Source organism: Cricetulus griseus (genome assembly GCF_003668045.3).
Source record: "Cricetulus griseus strain 17A/GY chromosome 1 unlocalized genomic scaffold, alternate assembly CriGri-PICRH-1.0 chr1_1, whole genome shotgun sequence".
Taxonomy (NCBI): domain Eukaryota; kingdom Metazoa; phylum Chordata; class Mammalia; order Rodentia; family Cricetidae; genus Cricetulus; species Cricetulus griseus.
This window is the reverse complement of record NW_023276807.1, coordinates 208024243-208051805: the sequence shown is the minus strand read 5'-3', so window position 1 is coordinate 208051805 and position 27563 is coordinate 208024243. Positions and strand designations below refer to the sequence as shown.

Below are 27563 nucleotides of genomic sequence, written 5' to 3'. Positions count from 1 at the left end.
AACAAACAAGATGAAAGGTCAAGGCAGTATGTTCCCCATGCCCCAAATCCAGATTTATACAGATGAACCTCAGAACATATAACTTAAAAGAACAATAATAAATTTTACCTAAAAATTCAAGTGGTATAAAGATGATAAAAACAAACAGTTCCATGAGCTTAAGTTAAATTCTTAAATGAAATAAATGCCTGAGTAATGTCCAAGAAAGCAAAGCCTGAATGAAATGATGAGGACAATTCAGGATTTTAAAACTGAATGCAATAGAGATGTAGAAATACAGAAGAGAACTCAAGCTGAAATGAATATGGAATTACAAAGCTTAATAAGCAAACAAGAAAACTCAGAGGGGTAGTCTTACAAGTAGAAAGGACCAATTAAAGCAGTGCTCAAAGATAAAGCAAAGAATATGAAAAACATTTTCCAAACACAAGAAACGAACATGCAAGGACAGTAGAACACCATAGAAACGCCACATCTTGAAGCTTCAGAGATGGCTTAATGGCTTAAGAGTACCAACTGCTCTTCTAGAGGATCTGGGTTCAATTATAAGCACCCACATGGTGATTCACAACCAGTTATGACTCCATAACTGAATCCCCTTCGGGCCTACTCTGATGCCAGACACATATATGATATACAGACACACATACAGCTAAAATGCAAATAAAATAATAATAATAATAATAATAATCATAAAATTTGAAAAACCTAGAGCAATGAAAAAGGTATCTTAATAGAGAGAGCCACTATGAGCTTGAGGAGAAACCTGGTGCTAGGGTAACTCCCAAGAATCTACAAGGGGGACCCCAGCTAAGACTCCTAACAATAGTGAAGAGGATGCCTGAACTGGCCTACCCCTGTAACCAGATTGGTGAATACCCCAACTATCATACACAGGGCTAGATTTGTAGATAGATACTATTTAAATCTAGTTTTGTTATGGAATATATTGATTTCTCATCTATGGTGACTGAAAGTTTTGCTGGGTATAGTAGTCTGGGTGGCATCCATCGTCTCTTAGAGTCTGCATAATGTCTGTTTAGGACCTTCTCTGGCTTAGAGTCTCCATTGAAAAGTCGGGTGTTATTCTGATGGATCTGCCTTTATAGTTACTTGATCTTTTTCTTGGGGGACAGGGTTCCAGTCTATTTGGTGTTCTGTAAACCTCTTGTATCTTCATAGGCATTTCCTTCTTTAGGTTGGGAAAGTTTTCTTCTATGATTTTGTTGAATATATTTTCTGTGCCTTTGAGCTGGAATTCTCCTTCTTCTATCCCTATTATTCTTACGTTTGGTCCTTTCATGGTGTCCCAGATTTCCTGGATGTCTTGTGTTAATGTCTTTTTTGTATTTAACACTCTAATAATTTCTCCTTCCATATTATTCGGTAGACAATCTATATGCCACCTTTTCTGGTGCATTTACCTCTCTTTGAATAACTTGGGCTACAGGTGGCATGCAACAATATGAATACAGTGATGTGTATATGCTGATCAAGACAACTGACTACTTCATTGTTTCCACGGCTATTCTGTGAAATCAGTGTGACCCTCCATAAGGAACCACAGATTCCTAGAGTTGCAGTTTCCCCTGTGAAATCCAGCTGTGGTAACACCTACTTCTTGTGCTGCTCTGGCTATTTTTATGATTTTCACCATCCAGAGAATTACTGGGACACACAGCACAGACTGTGTGGAAAACAGAGTCATCTGAAAGACAGATGATCAGAATTCAGACTTTCTTTGGCTTCTCAGAGTTTGTGCTCAGCTCCCCCTGCAGATTGTGCCACTGTGTCACCCAGAGCACAGTAGTACACAGCCGAGTCTGACTCTTGGACAGAGGCTTTCTGCAAGTGGAAGGAAGTGGATCCTTGATCATATGTAGCTTCAAAACCTCTGCTGCTTCCCTTGTTGTTAGCTGTTGTGACTTTCAAAAGCAGCTCTGGACCTCCTCCAGGATATTGGACATACCAGAAAAGAGCTGGGTACAATGTGGTTGAATAAGTGCAATTTATAAATAGAAAGTCATCTTCTGAGAGAGTCACTTGACCTTGCTTCTGGATCACTGAGTCTCCATCAGTCCTCTCTGGAGGAAGAACAGGATATCTATGTCACATTAAGGACAAAGCTCTTAGATGATTAAATATTTTTCTGATATTATAGGAGTGCAAATTTAAGTCACTTCACTTACCAAGCATGAACAGCAGCATCGCAGTCACTAAAGCTGGAGAAGTGTTCATCTTTAGTGTCACCAAAGTAATGTTCTTGACTCTTCACATTGAGAAATGATGAAATGTCAACAAATGATGATCTTAGGAAGCTGATATACACAGATAATGATTTTGTGTTGGGAAACTCCTCCCCCTGGTGGATAGAGACTAACTTAGGGAGTCTTGCTTACCTCCCAAAAGTCATCAAGATACTCTCATCCAACATTATTTTGGGCAGTCCCATGGCCTTGAGAAGATTTCCATTTTTATTGTGTTGATCCTCTCTATGCAAGAGCATGGGCATATTTCAAATTTATGATATCTTCTTTAATTTCCTTCTTTAAAGAATTAAATTTCTTGTGATACAGGCCTTTAACTTGTTTGGCTAGTGTTACCACAAGATACTTTCTATTGTTTGTGGTTATTGGGAAGGGAGATTTTTCTCTGATTTTTTTCTCAGCACATTCATCATATATGTATATGGACTACTGATTTTGAAAAAACTTGTATCCTGTCCCAAACATAAAAATTTTTAGAAAGATTTTAAACTCTTAAAATATAAATATTTTAAACATAATGGCTAGAAGGGTTTTTTTAATGTTGGAAATTTTTTAAGCGTTAGTATTTTAACATTGCATTTTATAAAATGTATTTGATCATATTTCTCCCAATTGAATATTTTCATTAATATTTTGATCATATAAAATAGGATCTTGATCTTCACTTGCCAAAGTATTTTGTTAACTTTATATTCAAGAAATATTCATTAAGGCCCATATTCTGCTAAATGTTGGATAAACAAAATATTAATTCATGTAAGTGATATTTTCTGTTTAGGTTTTTCTGAGCTGCCTGGAAATAAAAATATTTCATGTAAAAAATGCTCTCATCCTTGAAATCATTCATAAGGCACAGTTCAAATTTTAAGTGTCCTTTATCAATATAAAGGATATAAGTAATGACCATGGATATATTCAATGTTATCATTCTTAGGACATTACCTCACATGAAAATTTTATAATGAAGCAACTTAAGTTTCTCTCTTTTGGTCTTTACCCTATAAATGGAAGGTAGAGAAGTAGTTTTTCCTAGTTTATTTTCACTAATTCACATTTGTATTAAGAATCCTGAGGGCTAAGAGTGGTGGCTAAGCACTTGGAAGCTCTTGTTGCTCTTGCAGAAGACAAAGGTTTGATTTTAGAACACTCATAGTAGTTCAGGGAAACTGACTTATCTTCTCATCCTTGTGGGCACCAGACACACACATAAACATGAATGAAGGCAAAACACTTATGCACATAAAATAAAATAAAATAAATAAATCTTTAAACTTTCTTAAAGTTACTATGAAATGGAGTAGTAATAAATTGACCCTAAGAATGTGTAATCATCAGAATCTGCCTTTTTACCTTCTAGAAATTTGAAATAATGGGTTTGTGCTGCCCATTTACTTAGGAGGTCATTGGTGTCTTGAAACAATGTTTGAAGATTAACTGTACAGGACAGCCACAACAAAGACACAGTTGTGACTGGCACGCAGGGCTCACATGTTGTGCCATGCTCTGCATCAAGCATAGGCTGTGACTTTTTTCTTGGCTCTGCTCTGCAAATATCATGTGACCAGTGGTGTGTTCTGTTAAGAATCACAAAGATGACTATCATTTGGTATTGGGGAGACATTTGTGACTCTTCCTTGTGGGCCTGAAAAGGAATCCCAAGCAGCCAGCTCACATAAGTGTCTTAAGAAAATCTCCTTCCTTCAGGTGTCAAAGCTTTTACTCATGAGTCTACATTTCATGGCTGCCATTTTTCTGTGGGAGCTCTTTCTATCCTTTAACAAGGTCTTAGCAATTTTTCCTCAATAACAGAATTAGTCTTATCACAAAGATATTCTTTCTAATCTTTGTCTGCATGTTTCCTAATTCTGGTTGTTTTAAGTTATAAGTGTAATCTGTAAATGACAGCCCTTGTCTCAGAACCTTTGTTTCTTACTGTTCAAGGTAATGAATGTTGAGTTCATCTGGATTTTCCTCACTCACAACTTCTGTAGTTTATTTCAGAATATGCTCTTCATACTGTTTCCTATATAAGATGTAGAATCATATATCAAAACAACATTTTCTCTGTTCATTCCATTTTTTTTCTTTCCATAGCCATGGGCTTTTGTACACGTTGACACACTGGGTATGTAGCTCCTCCCAAAGAGTAGGACTCAATTCCAATGATATGATAGTTAGTTGCCCCTAAAAATGGTCATTACACTATTGCGTTCTGATAGTTTTTCCTTTCCTGGTGGCCCAATTGTAGTTTCCTGGCTTCTACACTGACAACATTTTAAACACAAAAAACTAATTATGTGAATCTAGGATCCATATATGAGAGATAATGTAGAGATAATGTGGTAGTTTACTTTCTGGGTGTGGGTCACCACCACTAATTTGCTTCTTTTTCAGATACTTCATCACAGCACCAGAAAGCAAACTAGGACAGGTGTAATAGCAAAGCCAATCCTTGGTTTCAAATAATTTCAGAATTGTCTATATTGAAGTAGACTTGTGCTGAAATCTCCATTATATCTGATAACACTAGAACTGCATAACTTTATCTTCTCTACAAATATCTGACAATTGTCTACAGGTAGGTGAGCTAAAATATTAACTTCTTGTCATAGATTACAACTCTATTATATATCTCACTCAAGGGGCTTTCATAACTCTACTTCAGTCAATCCAGAAGTGGCCATATCCATTCTATAATGTTTTGTTACTTCCACAAAATTAATTAATTTTGGATTTATAAAAGGTTTGCTTTATTTTTACTTAGGTGTATGATTGTATGTCTGTGTGTGGGTCTGTGCATGGCATGTAGGAGTCCGTGGAGGCAGAAGGACATTGGAGCTGAAGTTACATGAGGTTGTGGGGCTTCCTGGTGTGATTACTCGGTATTGAAATCCAGTCTTCTGCAAGAGCATGGAGTTATCTTAATTGCTGAGCCATTTCTCCAGATCCCCTTTTAGTAAGTCTTGCCTTAAAAATTAAAAGAGTGGTGTTTGAGAGACAGTTTGGCAGTTAAGAGGACTTGCTGCTCTTGCAGAAGACTCAAGTTAAAGCACCTACATGGCAGCTCACCACTATCTATAACTGAAGTTGTAGGATACATGATGTCTTCTTCTGAACTCCATAGACACATAGTAGATACACACACACACACACACACACACACACACACACACACACACACACACGTAATATTTGTAATTAATAAATCCTTTTTAGAAATTGGAAGAGGAGCCCATCCTAGCAGGGTCCAGCCCAGCCAGAAACTGCCTAGTCCCTTTCTCTGCCCACAGGATGAGGAAGAGGAAAGCCATCAGAGTGTTGGACCTGCTTGCACCCATTGAAGGGAACCTTGGTCCCATATGAACAAGGAGAGGAAGAGACTCCTTCTGCACACACTGGAATAAGGGATGGGAAGAAGGCAATATAAAAAAATCAACAACAGAAAAGCCAATATGGCACCACCAGAGTCTAGGGACTCTACACCAACAAGACCCGAGCATCCCAACTCAGATGAAGCAGAAGAGAAGGACCTTAAAAACAACTTCATGAAAATGATAGAGACCCTCAAAGAGGATATGAAAAAATCCATTAAATGGCTGAAGACACTTAAGAAAGAGTTCAACATCCTTAGCCATCAGGGAAATGCAAATCAAAACAACTCTGAGATACTATCTTACTCCTGTCAGAATGGCTAACATCAAAAACACCAATGACAGTTTATGCTGGAAAGGATGTGAAGAAAGGGGAACATTCCTCCACTGCTGGTAGGAATGCCAACTCACACAGCTACTTTGGAAATCAGTATGGTGGTTACTCAGGGAAATTGGAATCAGTCTACCATAAGATCCCACAATTCCACTCCTAGGCATATACCCAAAAGATGCACATTCATACAACAAGGACATCTGTTCAACTATGTTCGTAGCAGCATTATTTGTAAGAGCCAGAACCTGGAAGCAACCTAGATGCCCCTCAACTGAAGAATGGATGGAGAAAATGTGGCACATTTACACAATGGAGTATTACTCAGATGGGGGAAAAAAACACAGTGGAATCTTGAAATTCGCAGTCAAATGGATGGAACTAGAAGAAACCATCCTGAGTGAGGTAACCCATTCACAAAAAAGACAAACATGATATGTACTCACTCATATATGGATTTTAGACATAGAGCAAAGGAGTACCAGCCTACAATCCACACTGCCAGAGAAGCTAGGAAACAAGGAGAACCCTAAGAGAGACATACATGCCCCCAAGAGAAGGGGAAATGGACAAGATCTCCTGAACTAATTGGGAGCATGAGAAGAGGGGAGAAGGAGTTAGAAGAAAGAGAAATGGAGAAAAGGAGGGGAGAGAAGGACATGAGAGAGCAGGAACATTTAGTCAGGGGAAGAATAGAGGAGAGCAAGAAAAGAGATACCATATTAGAGTTAGTCATTATAGGTTTAAAAAGAAATCTTGCAGTAGGGAAATGTCCATAGATCTACAAGTTTGATCCCAACTAACAATCTAAGCAATAGTGGAGAGTCTACCTTAAATGCCCTTCCCTGATAATGAGATTGATGACTACCCTATATGTCATCCTAGAGCCTTCATCCAGTAGCTGATGGAAACAGAAGCAGACACCCATAGGTAAGCACTGAGCTGAACTCTGGAATCCATTTGCAGAGAGGAGGAGTAATAAGCAAAGGGGACACAACCATGCTTGAAAAACCCACAGAAACAGCTGACCTGAACAAGGGGTTGGTCATAGACCCCAGACTGATAGCTGGGAAACCAGCATAGGACTGATCCAGACTCCCTGAACGAGGATATCAGTTTGTAGGTCTAGACAATCTATGGGGCCTCCAGTAGTGGATCAGTATTTATCCCTAGTACACGAATAGACTTTGAGAGCACACTCCACATAGAGGGATACTCTCTCAGCCTTGACACATGGGGGGGGGTGTCTAGACCCAGCTCCAAATGATATGACAGACATTGAAGATCCCCCATGGAAGGCCTCATCCTCCCTGGGGAGCAGAAAGGTGTTGGGATAGGGGGTGGGTGGTAGGGGAGGGAGAAGGAACTGGGATTGACATGTAAAAAAAAGCTTGTTTATAATTTAATATTGATCTAATTACAGTTATAAAAATAAAAAACAAAAAAATGGAAGAGGAAGTACCCTTTGAAACTGGGCTCCCCATCTCTGCATTTTGATTGGATATGGCTTTCTGTAGTAGTCTCCATATACTGCAAAGAGAAGTTTCCTTGATGAGAGTTGAAGACTACACATACCTTTGGGTATAAGGGTAAATGATTATAGATTTTTCTTTTAGGAATTATGCTGGTGTAATAAATTAGTGATTATAAATTCTCCTTTTAAAAAACCATAATTTCTCTAGGACTGAGTAGTTAGCTAGGTTTCTAGTACAAGACATGGCATCCCTGTTGTTGAGAAGGTCTAAAGTCCAATTAGATATTAGCTGGTTACTATTAAGGTATGTGAGCCACTACTGCTCCCAGAGGGTTGTCATGCCATAATGGTTGTTGATGTGGGATAATGCCACCAATTATGCTTGACTCCATTATGAATCAAATTCTTGCAGAGAAGCAAAATTAATCATGCTGCTAAATAATATGCAGATGGCATTAAAATGCAACTATCTAAAGAGTTACAAGCCATGGGTGTCAGGGATTTTGATACTGAGACTGTTGGTTTTCACACAAGAGAAGTTTGAATGGCAAATATAAAATCATTAGAGCATAGTTTTAAAACAGAATATCACCAATTCCTGAGAGATAGTACACAGCACTTTTGTATTACTGAACACATGGACATGACAGAATCAGCTCACATAAAAAGGAAATGACAGTTGCCCTTAACTTTAGATGTTGCTCTGTGTACCTACTCACCAAACTATTCTTTTTCCACTGTTTAATTAAACCAACATATCATAGTGCACAGTGCGTGTTTAACATAGACAATAAATGTAATTTTTAAGTAATTATTAGGCAGTAATCAACAATATGTTCTAAACTTTCTGGGTAATCTTGGGCCTTATCTTATAAACTTTTAATATCTACATGTTAGTTTACACTCTCAAATAATATGACAAATGCTGTCCTAGAATGTCTGACATAGAAAAAAAAAAGATGCCACTCCATCCCTGGTGGCAGGTTTGAGGACAGGCTGCAGGTTCCTGGGAGCGTTGTGAATCTGCTGCACAGAAGTAGACGGCTGGATCTCCAGGCTGAGTGTCTGTGATGTGCACAGAAAGGTGTTTGACTTTCTTATCCAACAGAAGCATGAGTCTTTGGCTCTGCTTTCTTTCCACATTTGAACGGATATCAGTGATGAGCTGAGGATGCTTCGCAGGCTCTTGTTTGTACCCAGGGAAGTAGACTGCAGCACTGTCTGTGCAGTTGATGGCAGCACTGGCTCCCTCCTGGACACTCAGGGTGGAATGATGCTGCTCCACCTTCTCACCTTGGCTCTCCCCTATGCAGAAACATATTATTTTTTCTTATGGTAAATAGAGAAAACCTGAATAAAACCACTCTTCTGGCAGCTAAATACCATCTACTAACACACTGTAACCCCTACTCCCCAATCCTCAACTCACTGTCCATCTGTAGCCAGAGGAAAATGAATAAAACATTAATGGTTGCCTTCATTCTGCTTTCTGTTCAGATCAACTGTAGGTGCTCAGTCTCTATTCAGCTGAGCATCTAGTAAGTTCCAATTGGCCCTCGTTGTTACAACAATCAAACATGCTGAGTGATGTACCTAACCAATAAGAAAAAAAAAAAAAATTCACTGAGATGGCCTTTCTGTGCATCAGCTGAGGGGCACTGCCACCCTGTGGTCAGATTTCTAACTGCAGAAATCTAGTTTGTTTTTCTCTTACTCATTAAAAAACTTCAGTAGGAAACCCCAGCCCACCTATGCCATCTCTACACCTCCAAGCCTACCTGAGTTCACACAGACTGTGCACCAGCTTAACCAGGTGAGTGCACTAGCTTCCTTCTCACCCATGTGAGTACCACACTGTCAAACATTGCTGGACACATAACCTGTGAACCAGCCTAAGCAGGTGAGCGCTGCAGATCCCCAATAGTCCACCCCATGTTCACATTCCCAGGCCTAGCTGTGGTTACACCTCCTGTGCACCAGACCAGCCAGCTCAATGTCCAAGATCCCATCCAGTCAGGTCTTCTCCACACTCCCAGAAAGTCTATTTTGGTTCCTGCAGCCTTCATAGCAACCAAGACTGGTAAGTTCCCCACAACCTCTGAGTGTCATCCCCCCATTCCTAGACATAGCTGGGCTTGAACAACTTTTGCACCAGCACACAGAGACCTAAGTCACATTCACATACTCTCTTGAACCACTGAATTAGAATCGCTCTCATCCCTGCCATCATAATGAGTATCTCTGCTTAAAGGACTGGCCTAACAACTCTTCAAACCTGATCTGAAACCAACCAAGCTTGAACAACAGCAAAACCAGAAACAAAATTCTATTCAACAAAAGCAGGCTACAATAACAGACACAATGAAGAAAGTCTATATGCCTAGACCATATCACAAACACACAACCATTATTGAAAGGCCAAGACAATCCTACTATCACAAAGAAAAAACCACCAGTTCTATAAAAATTTTCTCCAATAAGAATTACCTAGATTAACCTAGGCCACAGAATTTAAAGGACAATCATAAATACGATCATCTGAAGAGGCTTAGAGAAGACAATGATACTTGAAGAATCAGAAATTAAACCACTAAAGGAAGTTCAAGAAAACAAAAACATACAGCTGAATAAAAAATGACTAAGAGAATTCATGATTTGGAAACTTTGCTTAATAAAGAAATAAAATACTGAACAAAACTCAAGCTATGAAGATTATTTGAAAAACTGAATAGCGCATTTAGCAAATTCAGGTGAAAGCCTTACAAATAGAATAGATTAAGTAAAGGATAAAATATCAAGAAGAGAAAATGTACCACTTAATGTGACATTTTAAAAAATTTGAAGAAACTTTGAGATAATAAAGAGACAAGATATATACATTATAATCATAGAAAAAGAAGAAATCAAAGTCAATGACATAGAGCAGATAACAACGTTAAAGTAGAAAACTTCACCCAAAGTAAGGAAACACACACACACCCAAATGCCATGACTGAAAGAAAAAGAAAATTTTCCATGATATGTACAACGAGGAGAAATGATAGGTATTCTACTAATGTATATCTTATAAACTAAATAGAAACCTCCCAAAGGAAAGAGAAGTGTTTTGCCTTTATCATCACAGGAAAACTCATCTCCAGAAGGCAAAAGACACTGAATGGGTAGATGCTTAAGAAGAAAAGGTAGCTATAACCATCAAACAAAAGGAACGTGCCATATGGTAAACTTTACAGCTGTCTCTCAGAGAACTCTATTTCTCTTTATTTCCTAGTCCCTATTCAATTAAACCAATGCTGGATTTAGAGGTGGATTTGGCTTTCCTCCTCTAAAATCCAAGCACATTAATTAACTGAACTTTAGTGTTTCTGTATTGTATCAAGAAGCCAATTGATGTAATACAGAATAAAAGAAGAATTTGGGGACTGTCTTTGTCTTTTCTTGGATCTTTCTTTCAAGGTGTACACCCTCTCATAATTGTTATGCTCCCATGGTTGCATTCCCCAGCATGTGTATATACACAAGCAAACATTTCTCTGCTAACTATTTATGTTTGAGTCCCACACAGCCAATGAAGACCTGCCTGACAGCAATCCCTGGACACCCTGGAAAGAAAATGGGCCACACCTCCTCGACTGCACTGGATCCAACTTGCTCCATTTCAGCTGACACTCCCACCAGAGCTCGGGTACTGACTTCAATCAAGTTGAGGATTTCAAGTGAGATCTTCAATCAAGTGAATCCCATCTAACATGGACTGGATACAATCCATTCAAGACTTTCACTATACTAACATTTTCTTTCTACAGGACCCCACAAGGCTATCATCGTCCCATTTCAGCAGGAAGTAACTTGGAGGATGCTACGCCCCGTTTCCCCATTGTTGTCATTTAGGATAGTGTATATACCTAGTTAGGGATAGCTTCCTATTGTTTATGGTTGGGATTGGAAGGAGGTGTTCAGGCTTGGACACCTCTTTCAGATGACTTTAGGGTTTAGTTAAAATAGATAGTTAGGATGTGACATAAGCAGATTGTTATATCTTCTTATATTTCACCTTTATGATTGTTAATTTTGGATACTTTACACTGTTAAGTTTAAATCCTCTTTTAGACTAAAAGGGGAATTGTAGGGGAACCTGTAGCCACGCCTGCTTAGGGGCTGGCTACAGGTCTGCCTGACCATGCCTGTGAGGGTGACATAGAGTGAGAGATGGTCAGTGGCTGGTCACTTTCGGTTTCACCTTTTCGGCTTGCTGTACTTACTGCTGCCACACCGTCTGGCTAGGTTGCTCTGTAAGTTAGGCTTTTCCCTATTAAATACCCTTATATTTCTAGTTGGTTCCGTATTGGTAATTTCCCACTTTACACACACACACACACACACACACACACACACACACACACAGGAGGAGGAGAAGGAGAGGAAGGAGGAGGAGAAGGAGGAGATGAAGGAGGAGAGGAGGAGAGGAGGAGGAGGAGGAGGAGGAGGAGGAGATGGAGGAGAAGGAAGAGAATAAGAAGAAAACCCTTCTGTGACACATGAAAGCACACATGGGGTAGGGGGCATTTATAATAATTCTGAGTACCTACATGATGGGGAATGTACTTCTTTGTATGTTTATCTTATTGATTGTTGAATAAAATACTGTTTGGCCAATGGCAAGCAAGGACTAGGAGTCAAAGAGGATTCTGGGAAATGTAGTAGAGAAGTGATGATCCAGGCAGGAAGTGACATGGCAAGGAGACTCATATCTCAGGGAGGAAACAGGAAGTGTGCCTCTTTTCCCCTCTGCTCCTGCTCCAGCGGCAAGATGTGATCTACCAGCAAGGAGGGATGCCATAAGGCATCGGATAAGATATATAGGTTTATGATAGTCTTATAAAATATATAGGTTTATGATAGTTAAGACTGAGCTAACAGATGAGACTCCTAGTCATTGGCCAAGCAGCATTGTACCTAATACAAGTTTCTGTGTATTCATTTGGGCCCTAACTCAGGCAGGTGGCTGGCGTAAAGCTCACAGGTGGAGGTGGGGCTCAGGCAGCTTTTGGCAGAAAGATTTATCGTAACACCAACCTTTTAAAAAGAAATCTGAAAGAGTACAAATAAATTGTTTAATGATGCAATTCAAATATTTGGAAAAATAAGAACAAATGAAACACCAACTGAGTAGATGGGACAAAATAACTAAAATCAGAGCAGAAATTAATGAAATAGAATTAAAGAAAATATTCAAAAAGAATCAACCAATTCAAGAGTTTCTTCTTCCAGAGTATAAACAAGATTGACAGACTTTTGTCCCAGTTAATCAAAAGAAATACAGCTGTCACAAATTAACACAGAGATAAACCTACACCAAAGAAACTCAGAACGCCGTAAGGAAATACTTTAAAAACATGTACTCCTGGCTCTGAAGGTGCAGATGTGGCAGAATCACCCCTAAGAATGTGAAAGCAGGAGAGCTGACCCTGCCCTTTGCTCACCATTGCAAGGGGTGAACTAGCCATGGCAAGGCTGGAGAACTCACCATGATGGTGAAGACAGGGGAGAGCTGATGGACTGACTGCCCCTGCAACTACCCACACCCAGAAGCCAGATTAAGTGTTGGATCTGTGATCTGCTGGAAGAAGGGGGTGGGTCCTACAGACCCAGAGCTGTAGGATCTCCATGACACAGTGCAGCAATGGGGTGCCTAGGAAGAGTCCCAGTAAGGGATCCAGTATAGATAGTGTAACAGAAACCAGCGGCCTTGAACCAAACCAATGGCGATGAAGGCCTACATATAAAGATGTACGGATAAAGTGATTTACTGTGTGACTCACTGTGTTACACTGCAGCTTCCATGACAAGATTTTCCATTTCTTCCTTTCCTTTTTTATCTTAAATTCTATCTTGTTTTATTTGGGAGGGGGTTTGCATGGGCAGAGGGTGGGTGCAAGGGGACTGGAGATGGGTATGATGAGGATGCATCTTGTGAAAGACACAAAGAATAAATAAAAAAAAAGTTTTAGAAAACTTGAACTATAATTCCACTTTTCTCTACAAAGTAAAGAACATTGAGCTAGGTACCCTGTAAATAAAAAGTCACTCAACTCTAATAAAAACATGCCACCAAATTCATCTGACAATAGACTTGACTATTTTAAAGCTTTATCTATAGTTGAAAACTAATATTTGTATTTATTTATGGGACAAAATATAATGGTTTGATAAATTTAAATGTGGAATAATGAATCAAAAATTGTTCTACACAAAGCTGGAAAACCTGAAGAAAATAGACAAATTCATAAGTTCATATAAACAACCAAGTCTAAACCAAAAATAGATCAACTTAAACAGACCAAACTTAAATAAGGAGATTGAAACAATGATTAAAAGTCTTCCAACAAAAAGCTCAGGCCCAGATGAATTTACTATAGAATTTACCAGACTTTAAAAAGAAGACCAAAACATTCCAATTTCTCAGAAAATAGAAACAGAAGAGACATTTCCAAACTTATCCAAGGAAGCCAACATTACTCTAATACCCAAACCAGGGAAAGATTAAACAAACACATAAAATCACAGGCCAATATCACTATCAATTATTCACAGTTCTGTGCAGATATGTCTGCAAGACCTGGGATCTGAGGACCTTAAAAAATGGGGTGGACTACAGTCTAATGCTGCAGACAACCTTACTTCAGTTTCATATGGCTTTATACACGAATGTAACAAAAAAGCAATGACCCAAGGAAGGTTGTTTGAGTTCAGAAAAGCATGTAAGTGAATGTCAGTAAGCATATACTAAATATTAACAGATCAGCCCTTTCCCAGAACTTGTTTTAGTTGAGACCAATTTAATCACAATTGCCTGGCACAAACTATAGACTACATCCGGGAAAGCATGACAGCAAGGCAGATTGCCAAATTCAGCTTCACTGAAGAAAGCGCTCAGCATACCCTTCACCACATTGGATTCTATAGCTATGATCTGACATCCAACAAGAAAAAGCACATCTCATAAATTGAATGTAAATGTTTAACACAGAAAACCTGAACTCATATTCAAGAAAAATCCAGGGAACAAAATGCACTTGAGGTAAAAGGCCTTTTATCCCGGAGCCTCTCTCACAGTTTCCCCAGGCATTGTTCACCATGTCTCATTCTTTTGACAGTGTTCTGACAATGAGCATACATAAAAAAATTCTCAATTACTACTTGTAACAAATACATGCATATTTTTAAAAAAATCATCCACCAGGAACAAGTTGGCTTTATCCCAGACATACAGAGGTAGTCCAACATACATAAAGCAGCATACAAATCATATAATAATATTAGTATATTGATAAATAATATATACAATAAATCATATAAAAGTAAAAAAAATCACATGATCATACCAATAGATATAGAAAGATTCTTTGACAAAATCAAGAAAACTTTCATGATAAAAGTTCTGAGAGAGTGCGACTTAGGAAACATGCCTTAACAAAGTAACAGTTACATATTATTTAAACCAACTTCCTCCTAAATGGAGAAAACTCAGAGCAATCTATTAAAATCAAGAGTGAGATAGGCCTGCCTACTGTCCCCACTCATTTTCAGTATAGTGCTTGAAACACTAGGTAGTACAATAAGAGATGAAAATTAAATGGATATATATAGATATGTATATCTATATATATATATATGTCAAATTATCCCTATTTGCTGAAAATATGATAATATGTATAAGATATCCAAAAAGCTCTGTGAGAAAAAAAATCTGGAAATGATCATTAATTTCAGTGAAGTGGCAACATACAAAATCAACTTGAGAAAACCTTTTCAATACACCAACAACAAAAATACTAAGAAAAAGATTATAGCCATACTCACTCACAATATTCTTATAAAATAATTTAAAAAATCATGGAATAAACTAACCAAGGAGGTAAAAGACTTCTATGATGAAAACTTTGTATCTCTAAAGAGGGAGATTGAGAAACACACTAAAAAGACCTCTTATAATAATCAATTGCTACAAATAATACTGTGAAAATGGCCATTCTGCCCGACTATTTATAGATTCAATGCTATCCCAATCATATCCCCACAACATTCTTCACAGAAATAGAAAAAATCTTAAAATTTACATGAAACCAAATAAAAGCTCTAGATAGCCAAAACAATACTGAGTAAAAAGAAGAATGCTGCAGACATTATCATTATGATTTAAAGCTATATTGCAGATCTGCAGTAATAAAAAGAACAGCATGACAAACAGGTAGATCACTGGAACAAACAGGATTACACACAACTACAGCCATCTGGTAGTTGAAGAAGATGACAAAAGTACACATTGGAGAAGAGATAGCACCTTCTGCAAATATTACTAGAAAACCTGGGTGTCCACATATAAAAAAATGAATACAGACCCAGGTTTATCACACTGCATAAAAACTAACTCCAGAAGTGTCAAAGACCTCAGTATGAAACATAAAACTGCTATAAAAAATATGGGAATTACCTTACAGGGTATAGGTATAGAAAAGGAATTTATGAATAGGGATCCATTTGCCCCAAATTGAGACTAACAGTTGGCAAATGGAACCTCAAAAACCTGCACAGCTAAAAAAAAATTCATGAAAATGAAGGCCACAGAATCAGAGAGAATCTCTGCCAGCAATACATATGACAGTAGATTTATAGTATCAATATACAGAAAACTCAAACACAAAAGGTCAAGAAAACAATGAATCTAAACAAATTTTCTGGAAAGAAAAAATAAAAAATGGCTAAGAAATACCTCAAAAAGTGGTCATTATCCTTAGAAATTAGGAAAATACAGGTTAAAATTACTGTGAGATTTAATCTTATCCTAATCAGATTATCCAAAATCAATAGCAGAAAAAAATGTTAGCCAGGATGTGTGGAAAAGGGAATCCTCATTTATGGTTAGTCAGAATTCAAGCCACTCTTGAAACCAGTGTGGAAAATCTTCAATAAGATAAAGTTAAATCTAGTGAATGAACCATTTATAATGGTCCTTGGCATATGCCCAAAGGACTCAACATCCTACTGATGTGAGGTGTCCTTCTGTATGCTGTGAATATGTGTTGCTTTTTCCACTTGATGAATAAAGCTGTTTCAGCCAATGGCTAAGCAGAGTAAAGCCAGGTGGGAAATCCAAACAAAGATACAGAGAGAAGGAAGGCAGGGTCAGAGACACCACATAGCCAACAGGGAGGCAATATGCCAGGGCATCATTGATAAGCCACAGCCACGTGGTGATACACAGATTAGTAGAAATGGGTTCACTTATAAGAGAGAGAGCTAGCCAGTAATAAGCATAAGCCATTGCCCAATTATAAATATATATTAAGTCTCTGAGTGGTTATCTTATAAGCGGCTGCAGGGACCCAGTAAGCAGAGAGAAATTGGTCCGGGGGACCAGATGGAACACATAAAAGCTTCCAACTACATCCTACTCCACAGACACTTGCTCAGCCATGTTTATGGCTGCTCTATTAACAAACGGTGGAAATAGAAACAACTTAAGTGATCTTCACTGATGAATAGATAATGAAAATGTGGTTCCAATACATAGTAGAATATTTTCAATTGTAAAGAAAAATGAAATTTGCAGAAAATTGGAAATATTCTATTGTAAGCCAGACCCAGAAAGGCAAATTCCTCATCTTCTTTCTTATTTGTGGTTGCTAGCTCTAAATCTTTAGATTGTGTAACCTCTAGAGTAATCTAAATAAGCCAAGACTAAGAGGAAATTTGGGAAAAGGAGCCCTAAAGAATGCAATAGCAGGATACAGGTGATATGAAATGGCAAATGGAAAAAGTGAAGGGGACTTTACCTGGAGAGTGTGGACAGAGAGCAAAGCATGGAGAGAAGTAGAGATGAGCAATAAATAAATTTAATGGTGATTGAAAAGGCAACGGGCAATCATATTATTTTCTACTTATCCCAAATTACATATAATATATAAATAACTACATGTGCATATATAAAATAATTAAAATGATGTTATGCCTCAGAAATGTAAACTGAAAAAGACATATTTGACGACTTTTGAATTTGAGAAATGACAAAGCTGACACTTGAGCTCTTAAGGCTATTTATGTACTGTGTCAACAGCAACAGACACATCTAATGAATTATTTGAAAACACAGGCTATATTAAATCCAGGTTTGATGACAGTAGTGGAACAATTTTTCTGAAATGATTTAACTACTAATACAAATGAGTTTTGTGTGAGTCTTCTTTATTGTAAATGTTTACGTATATATTAATGATCTAATACTTTCTGAGACATTTTTTGTAAGTTGTGGAGATCAGATAAAGTGAAAATGGCTTCATGATCTGTGCCTTAGTTACTGTTTATTGCTGTAAAGAGACACCATGACCAAGGAAACTTATAGAAGAAATTTAATTAGGGGATTGCTTAAAATTTCAGAGGATTAGTCCACTATCATCATGGCCTGGAGCATGGCAGCTGACCAGCATGGTGCTGAAGAAGTAACTGAGAGATCTTCCATCCTGATCAGTAGGCAGCAGGCAAACAAAGAGATACTGGGCCTGGTGTGGACCTTTTAACCTCACAGCCCACTTGTAGTGACACACCTCCTCCCACTGTTCCTCCAACAAGGCCATACTTCCCTAATGCTTTCCATCAACTGGGGACAAAGTATGCAAATATATGAACCCATGGGGACAATTTTCATTCAAACCAATATAATTTAAATGTAATTCAAAATTACTACTCATGCATTTTATCGTTGAATCTTCAGTTATAAGGGTAATTAATTTATATGATCCCAAAGCATTTGGAATACCACATACAAGACCTACACAAGTCCAAGCTACACAAAATTCCCAGTGTATGAAGGATAGGAAAATTCCCACCCCTAACTAAGGACATGTCGGTACCTGATAGCTACTAGGAGAGGGAAAACTCTGTTTTCTTTAAGGGTATGGCCCCAGTAGGTCAACCACACTCCAGTGAAGGCCACACATCCAGGAGTTATGGACAGCACAAACTGTGCTTGAAGGTTCTGTTCTGTTTTGTTTTGTTACAAAAAGAAGAGTGAGAATCTGGGTGAGTAAGAAGTAGATCTGCTGAGAATTGGTGGAGAAATGAATATGATCAGAGTGTATGTTATGAACGTCTCAAAGAACTAATAAAGTGAGAAAACAATATCCTGCTGTTCATAGTTGATTCGTTTGAAAAACTTCACCTCCCCTTCTGAGCCTGTGGACCTTTGCACAGCAATGAGGCCTCAAGTTTTCAATTTACAGAATGAGAATTCCTAAACTGTAAATGACTTGTAACAACTGTCTGAGATGCTATGTAGCAGCATATAGGCCCATTTATTTGCTCTCATTTTGTAATAATTCACTAACAAAATGGATCATCACTAATTCTGGCGTTCTACAGAGCCCCCAGAGACCATAAAAAAGGGCATGGCCTACAATAGGACAGATCTCATTCCTTCTGAAAAATCAGAACAGTGACTTAAGAGTAGTGAACACTGTGCCAATGGATCTCCCTGACAGTACTCTGAACTTTGTCCATTGTTCCACTACTCTTCATGAGAATTTGTTCCTAAAAATGGGGATCTGTAAGGAAAGGGTACAATAATGTAACCCAGCAGTCCTGAACAGTCTAGCGTTAGTGGAGATAGAGCATAAACTGGGACCCCCCCCCACCACCACCACCACAGCTGTGCAAAAGCCTCCTGCAGAGTCTCCCTGTGGCAGGACTGTAGCTGCACACCCAGCTGCAGTTTTGGGACAGGCTTCAGGCTTGCTGGGAGCACTGTGCATCAGCAGCACAGAGGTAGGTGCCTGAGTCCTCCAGCTGGGCGTTCCTGATGTGCAGAGTGCTGTAGCGCTCCTTAGAGTCGAATATTGACTTTAACCTCCCATTCTCCTTTGTTCCCGGAGTCATGAAGAACAGTCTGATGAGGCTTCCCCCGGGATTCTGTCGGAACCACTGAGCATTTGTCATGGTGAGAGAAAAATTGCATCTCAGAGCAGAACCGGCTCCCTCCTGGAGGCTCAGGGATGGAGGATTCTGCTCCACCTGCATGCCTTTCACCCCTGCTCAGAGAAAGGAAAAAAAGGACATATGATGGGACCATCATTCCGCGGTTTCCACCCTGTCCTATATCCCTGGAGACAGCCATGAGGAGCTTTGGGCCAGCTTTGTTCTGCCCCCTCTGCTCTATTAGGGGCTCTGGAACACCCCTAATCCATCTGGGTGAGCCACAACTCACAGCAAACCTGCACCCACAGCAGCCCCAGCACAGCTCCCAGGCTCCTCTCCATGGATCCTGTCAAACTGCTGAGGTGCCTTCACCCAGCTCCAGACAGTGTCTAGCTTTCAGGCAGCAGGCTCTCCCTCATTTTCCAGGCACCAATAAAATCTGAGCTCTTTCATCTTGATGGAAAACCACGCCCACAGCAGCCAAGTGAGACCTCACAGAAACTGCTCCCAAGCTGTGGATGAAAACCCTGCAGGAAAACAGGAGGTCATGCCACCTACAGCTTGAAACTGAAGAGAGTTAGTGTGCTTGCTTGTGTTTGTTTGTTTGTTTGTTGTAACATTTGAAGGGAGAGTTTGAGAGAAAATTTGAAAAGTAAGGGATGATGTATCAGGAAAGGGCTGAGATCTACTTATATTGCAGAACACAGAGGGATAGAGAGAGTAAGCCATTCCTTAAATTCCATAGTTTGACAGAATTTGAGAAATCAGTTGCATGAAAACTCTTATAAAAGTAACTCTTTGAAGAAGTGCAATATGGGTTGAGGAGTAAATACACTTCCTTGAAGTCAGCAGGTCACCCTCTGCAAAGGAATGTTTCCAATGAAATTCCCACCTTTTAAAACAAGAGGTTATGCATACAACATTCACCCTGAGTCACTTTCTACCTCTGTCCTTCTCCAGTTCCTGCCTTGCACCCTGCAGACCACACATGGCTGGTCAAGTTCAGTGGTGTTCTCTGTATTTTCTTCTTCTGTTTTTGTGACATTACTTTTCTTCCTCTCAACTAATTATTCTTCTTCCTGCTAGTCTGAGAAGAGATAATGTAAAGTTTAGCTGTCACAGGTATTGGAATAATTTCTGGGTCAGTGAACTCCAGGGATTTTTATCATAAAGTTTTAAAACTGTAAGTCACAGAGTAAGATGTCTTCTGTGAGCATCAGACATCACCTTGACCAGTAAAATTCTAGTTCCTTATCTCTCCTCAAAAAATCATTCTCACAGTAAATTTCTAGGCTCCTCAAGATTTACCATAGAATAGCAAAGCCAATGACCAGGAATGAACTTTGCTATCTGTGACTGGCAGCCTCACATGTTGTCTGGTTGTCTGGTCTCTTTAACTGCCCAACCCTTTTATTTCTGGGAAGCCTGCAGTGCCCCCTAGTGGACCAACACCATCAACAAATGTGACTTCAGGCCTTTTTTTTTTTTTTAATTTGGTGCTGTTTTATTTTTTCTAATTTTTTATTTGAATTAAAAACAGGATTGTTTTACATGACAATCCCAGTACCCTTCTGCCTCCCGTCCTCCCCTACCACCACCACCCCCAACTAAAACCCTACCTATCACATATCCTTTCTGCTCCCCCTGGATGGTGAGGCCTTCCATAGGGTATCATCAGAGTCTATTGTATCCTTTGGGATAGGGCGTAGGCCCACCCCCGTGTGTCTTGGCTCAGGGAGTATTCCTCCATGTGGAATGGGCTCCCAAAGTCCACACCTATGCTAGGGATAAGTACTGAACTACTACAGCAGGTCCTGTAGATTTCTGCGGTTTCCTCACTGAAACCCATTTTCCTGGGGTCTGGTTCAGTCCCATGCTGGTATTCCAGCTATCAGTCTGGGGAGCAAGAGTTCCCTGATGTTCAGGTCAGCTGTTTCTGTGGGTTTCACCAGCCTGGTCTGGACCCCTTTGCTCTTCACTCGTCCTTCTCTGCATCTGGGTTCCACAGTGGTGGCCACAGTCAGTGCTACATACAGAGAAACTCTGTCTCAAAAAATAAGAAGGAATACAGATTTAAATAGAGAATTCTCAACAGAGGAACCTCAAATATCTGAGGAACACTAAAGAAATGTTCAACATCCTTAGCTATCAGGGAAATACAAACCAAAATGACTTTGAGATTCTATCTTACACCTGTCAGAACAGCTATGATCACAAACAGAAATGACAGCTCATACTGTTGAGGAGCAAGAGTTTTCATCCCTACATGGGACATCTGTATTAACTGCTGCCCAAGGCTCGGGGAACATCTAAGAAGAGGGGGCAGAAAGAGTGTAAGGGCCAGGGGATAGGGAGAAGTGTTGTGAAATGCTGTCTTCTGGACATAATGTGCCTACTGCACTCCTGAAAATCACTGAATTCAAAGGCACTTGCACAAGATGAAATCAACATCAGTCACTGTTCCAGCATTAATGGACTCAGAAGGTAATCAAAAGAGGAGACACCAAGGTAGGAGGAAGACGAGTTAGGCATTTGGGGAGTAAAAGGGGGAGGGGAAATGGAGTGGATATACTTAAAATACATTGTATACATGTAAGCAATTGTCAAAAATGAGAGAATTTTTAAAAAGTATATGATAAGTGCCTGGCAAGATGGCACACATCTTTAATTCCCACATCTGGGAGCAGAGGCAGGTAGACCTCTGTGAGTTTGAGGCCAGCCTGGTCTATACCTACAACGAGTTGTAGGCCAGTGAGACCCTGTATCAAAAACACAAACAAGTAAATAAATAAACAAATAAATTGAAATGAAAAGGTTATATAGTAAGAAAAACCAAGACAGCCCAAATTTAGCTATCCTGGGCATTATACAGCTGTCCTTGTCATGCAATACACAGCTGTTTATCATTCGTTGTGTTTTAGCCATGTGGCCTTCGAAATAGAATAAAAGGAATACTTAACAGAAATATCATTAAAAAATAAAAGATGGCTAAGGTTTAAGAGAATTGGCTGCTCTTCCAAAGGACCCGGGTTTAATTCCCAGAGTGCACATGGTGTTACAGATGATTATGAAACTCCAGCTCCAGGGGATCCTATGCAATCTCTGGCCTTGGCCAGCACTGGGCACACAAATAAATGCATGCAGAATGCTCATATACATAAAATAGAAATTTTAAATTTTAAAAAGAAGCCATGTTAAGTAAAATTTTCTTCAAAATGTTCTCAGGTCAACTTGATGCTGTCAAGTTTTATTCATTTACTAAAACTACAAGGTGGAAATTTTTTCTATTTCAAAAAGTATTTAAAGTTTTTCTCATCCCTGGTCTCAGTTTTATGTCAGGCAGTGATTGCCTGGGGAGCACTGTGCACTCTCTGCACAGAAGTATGTGGCTGAGTCCCCAGGATGGGCAGCTGTGATGTTCAGGGAGAGACGTTTGTCCTTCTTATTCAGTAGGACAATGAGACCTTGTTCTTCTTTTCTATCCACATTTGAAAGGATTTTTATAAGCAACTGGAGACCTGCCCCAGGCTCTTGTTTGTACCAGGAGAAGAAAGAAGGAGCAGTAGCTTTGTAGGTGCAGTTGATAAAGATGCCTCCTCCCTCTTGGACACTCAGGAGAGAAGGCTGCTGCTCCAGCTGCTCTCCTCTGCTCACACCTGTGCAAAAGGAAACAGTATAAATATCATCAGGTCACCCTTCCTCAGACTTTGCTTTTCTTCCCACAGTGATTTCAGGTGTTCTGGAGGAACCAGTCTGCTCCTCAGACTGATCAATGAACATTGACAAAAATGCCTTGTCTCCAAAAGCTCTCACTCACAGTTCAGCTGCCGCCACAAGCACAGGGCAAAAGGTCCAGTCAGTGTCCTCATAGCTCTCCCTGGGGACTGTGACCTTCAGCCAGGCAAGATGCTTCTGTGTTCAGCTCACCTCCTCTGTAATCCACAGCACTGCAGGTTCTTCAGGTGCCTGTCCAGAAGCCTGCTGACTGAAGCTGCTCTCACAGAAGTCAAGCAAAAAGTTCCTTTGTAAGTTTGCAGCAGCGGAGATGCTCTGCCACCTGGTGGACTGTTCCTTCCTGCTACACCAGCCGCTCTCATCATTATTATTATTATTATTATTATTATTATTATTATTATTATTACTATTATTATTTTATTACTTCAAATTAGAACAAGGTTGCTTCACATGTCAATCCATTCTCCCTCTCCCTCCCCTTCTCCCAACCCCCACCAGTCCCCCACCTCATCCCCCCTCTGCTCCCCAGGGAGGGTAAGGCCCTCCATGGGGGTTACCCAAAGTCTGTCATATCATCCAGGGCAGGGCCTAGGCCCTCCTCCATGTGTCCAGGCTGAGAGAGCATCCCTCCATGTGGGATGGGCTCTCAAAGTCCCTGATACTCAATCAATAAAATTTGTTTATTTATTTACTTGTTTGTGTTTTTGATACAGGGTCTCACTGGCCTACAACTCAGTCTCAAATACTGATCCACTACAGGGGCCCCATAGAGTGCCCGAGGCCTCCTCATTGACATTCACGTTGAGGGGTCTGGATCAGTCCCATGCTGGCCTCTAAGACAGCAGTCTGGGGTCCATGTGCTCCCCCTTGTTCAGGTCAGCTGTTTCTGTGGGTTTCACCAGCCTGGTCCTGACCCCTTTGTTCTTCATTCCTCCTTCTCTGCAACTGAGCTCCAGAGTTCAGTTCAGTGTATAAGTGTGGGTGTCTGCCTCTGCTTCCATCAGCCACTGGATGAGGGCTCTAGGATGGCATATAAGGCAGTCATCAGTCTCATTATAGGGGAAGGGCATTTAGGGTAGCCTCTCCACCATTGCCCAGATTGGAAATCAGTATGGTGGTTTCTCAGGAAAATGGGAATCAGTCTACTTCAAGATCCAGCAATTCTTCTCCTGAGCATATACCCAAAGAATGCCCTCATCTTTGATCCTGCATCTCCAGGATATTCTAACACACTAAATAGCAAGTCAATGAATTAAGTTCCAAGTGTGTCCAATATCAAAATTGGCATCTTGTCACAGAAAGCAAATATAGTAAAAAAGTGAAGTACATAATTGCATTGCCTGTTCTCTGGACACTGCCGAGTTCCTCTAAGGAAGCTGGAGTAAAGTTTAAATAAGTTCTTTTAAGTAATGCTTATTGAACAACAGGATTAGCTTGTTTGAAACCAGGGAACTAACTGGCATTATTTAGTCTGTTAAGCAAATAATCATAAGGTTCTTCCTCCTTCTACTTTTAAAATTAGTAACAACAGCAACCAGCTGGGTAGATCATCTTGATTCAGCTCTCACAAAGGAAAACTACACTTTTCAATGGGAAGAATTTAAGCACAAATATTGGACTAAGGGACAGAGAGTCACAAAATATGTCATATATATGATATTGCAGGCTTTGCTCCTTCAATTTCTGGTATTTTCCCAATCTCGGGAAATAGTGTTGTGAATGGCCCTTCAATAAATGTGGCTAAGTCACTGTGCTGGTTAGTTTTTTATCAACTTGATGCAGGCCAGGGTTACTTGAGAAGAGGTAAGAAAATGCTTCTGTCATACTGGCATGTCAGCAAATCTTTGGGGCATTTTGATGTGGGAGGGTTCAGCTCACCACCAGTGGTTCCATTCCTCTACAAGTGGTTGTATAAGAAATCAAGTTGAGTAAGCCATGGGGAGAAAGTCAGTAAGCAGAACTCTTCCATGGTCTCTGAATCAGTTCCTGCCTCCATGTTCCTATCCCTCCATGACTTCCCTCAAGGATGGACTATGTATGACTTTTAAATTGTGAGCTGAAATAAGCATTTTCCACCTGTGAATTGCTTTTGGTCATAGCATTTATCATAGCAGTAGAACACTAATACAGTTGCAAGGTGGAGGAAGGAGAAAGGCCTCCATGTATTAATAACAATAGCTCCCTCCAACAAGGAAGTTAGCCTTTAAAATGTGATGAGAAATCTGACATGATTTTGAAATTGTTCCTCTTGAAGAACAGATTATCTGAGTGTGGTGGCTTGAACAAAATGTTCCCCAATAGTTTCAAGTATTTGAATGCTTGATCCCTAGTTGGTGTTATCTAGGAAGGATGTCTCTGGGGCAGGCTTTGAGATTTCAAAATATTATGGGGAGCCCACCAAAGATGATCATTCAGACACAGTTTATAGCCAATTGAAAGTCTTTGTTCCAGCCAGCAATGGACTGGGTCCTAAGTATAGCACTAAGTGTATAGAGTACAGGATTTTTGAAAGCAGAAACCACATCCTGGAATCTTGCTCAGAAGCTGTACAGGGTGGTGGTGGGGGTGTTCTTCAGAAGCAAGCAGTTTATCAGAAGCTTGAATAAGCAGTTAGCTGGAGGTTGAAGTTTACAGAAGCAGGAAATTTAACAAAAGCTATGATAAGTCAGCTGAGGCATCTTGATCTTGGGTCCTAGGATAGAGCTGGTTAATTTTCCAGAGGATTCTCAGTTCAGATCAGATTCTAATTAAACCTGGAATATCTTTGGCAAGAATGCAAGATGGGGGAAGCTCTGCACTGTCTTGTCCTGTCACGAAAAGCCATGCAACATCCCCAGTCTGCTCTCTGCCTCCTGTGTGTGATTCAAGATGTGAATTTTCAGCTACTGTTTCTACTGCCTGGTACCTCCACTCTGCCATCATGGACTCTGACACTCTGAACTATAAGAACCAAATAAACTCTTCCTTCTGTAAGTTACCTTGGCTATGGTGTTTTATCACAGCAATAGAGAAGTATTGGATACACTGAGATAATGGATATGCGCCTTACTTATCACAAAGATGACATAAAATATTAGGCTAAGGACTAGTAGACTACGAACAAATGCATGTTTCTTCCAGAAATGTCTTTTTTCATGCCAAAGCAGGTGGTTTGTCCTTAAACATGATTAGTTAAACAATACTCTGTGGAAATCTATTACAGAAATTCCCCCACTGATGGCTGGTTCTCTGCCAACTCAGAAACCAGATTTAAAACCTTTTTTCTAATTTGGCTGAGGTTTCTGAGTTGCTACTTTACAGTCCTTCCAGTGGGTTCACAGGTAGGAGGATGAACAGATGGGAGGGTGTAGGGGACAGTAAGCCACGCCTGTTAGAGGCTGGCTACAGGTGTGCCTGACCTGTCAAGGCGTGGTCAAGGTGAGGCCAGGATGATGCAGGATAGGCTCTTAAGGGGCTTCGAGCACATGGGAAGCCCCTTCTCTCTTCCCTCACTGCCTTGCTGCCCTGGGCACGCTCTGGCTTGTGTTTGGCTGGTATTTATGTGAATAAAGATATCTTAAATCTACAAGCTTTCACTATAGGAGGGGGTGTATTCTCATGAATAAGGAAACCTCTATGAAATGTTCACTATGCCTTGGTTCTTCGACTAGAAATCTTCTAACAAAGTTTACAAGCTTTCTACTCTGCACTGAAGATTTTTGTACACTTTTCCTGTTGTTTCTAATAACAGAGACTGAGAATATGTGAGAAAGTTTCTTAGAAGTGATATAGGAAAAGTGAGGCACAGAGACAGACAGACAATCTCAACAGGCTGAGACTGTTTTATTGGAACAGTGAGGGGCCTCAACCTTTTTGAGGGATGAAGGCTGAGTGCACCTAGAAGGGCTGGGGTCCAAGCATGCATGCATGTATGCATGCATACATACATACATACATACATACATACATACATACATACATAGCTACCAACAAGTTACACATATTTTTTGTGGTTTGACTGGAGCAGAGTAGGTTATTTTTAGTACCCATGCTTATTTTTCTGCAGGTGGAATGGAATGGTCATGATGGGGCCAAGCATTTCTTTATGGCCAGGGGCTATTATCCAGTACAGCCTGCCTTAATTCCTCATCAGCTTAGCATTGGGGCTTAGCAGAAGGAGAGTGCTTTGGCAGGTGGGGCCAAACAATGCCATGGAAATCACACCATGCCACAGATCTCACACAAGATTGATTGGGCAGCTTCCCTTATAATGAAATTGATGACTACCTTGGTTGCCATTCCTATAGCCTTCATCCAGTAGCTGACCAAAGCAGAAGCAGGCACCCACAGCTAAACACAGAGCCATACTCCTGGAATCCAGTTGTGGAGAGGGACGAGGGATGAACAAAGGAGCCAAGACTGTGCTGGAGAAACCC

General features: G+C 40.0%; 3 gene segments (V, D, J or C); all 3 read right to left on the bottom strand.

Moving 5' to 3' along the window:
- Window positions 1–1749: 1749 nt before the first annotated feature.
- Window positions 1750–2238, bottom strand: LOC103160024. The segment is given in 2 exon segments: window positions 1750–2084; window positions 2190–2238. Coding segments are annotated over 2 exon segments (384 nt in total).
- Window positions 2239–19224: 16986 nt separating this feature from the next.
- On the bottom strand, window positions 19225–19754 carry LOC103164388. The segment is given in 2 exon segments: window positions 19225–19526; window positions 19703–19754. Coding segments are annotated over 2 exon segments (354 nt in total).
- Window positions 19755–22743: 2989 nt separating this feature from the next.
- Window positions 22744–23282, bottom strand: LOC103161757. The segment is given in 2 exon segments: window positions 22744–23069; window positions 23231–23282. Coding segments are annotated over 2 exon segments (378 nt in total).
- Between the last annotated feature and the right edge of the window lie 4281 nt (window positions 23283–27563).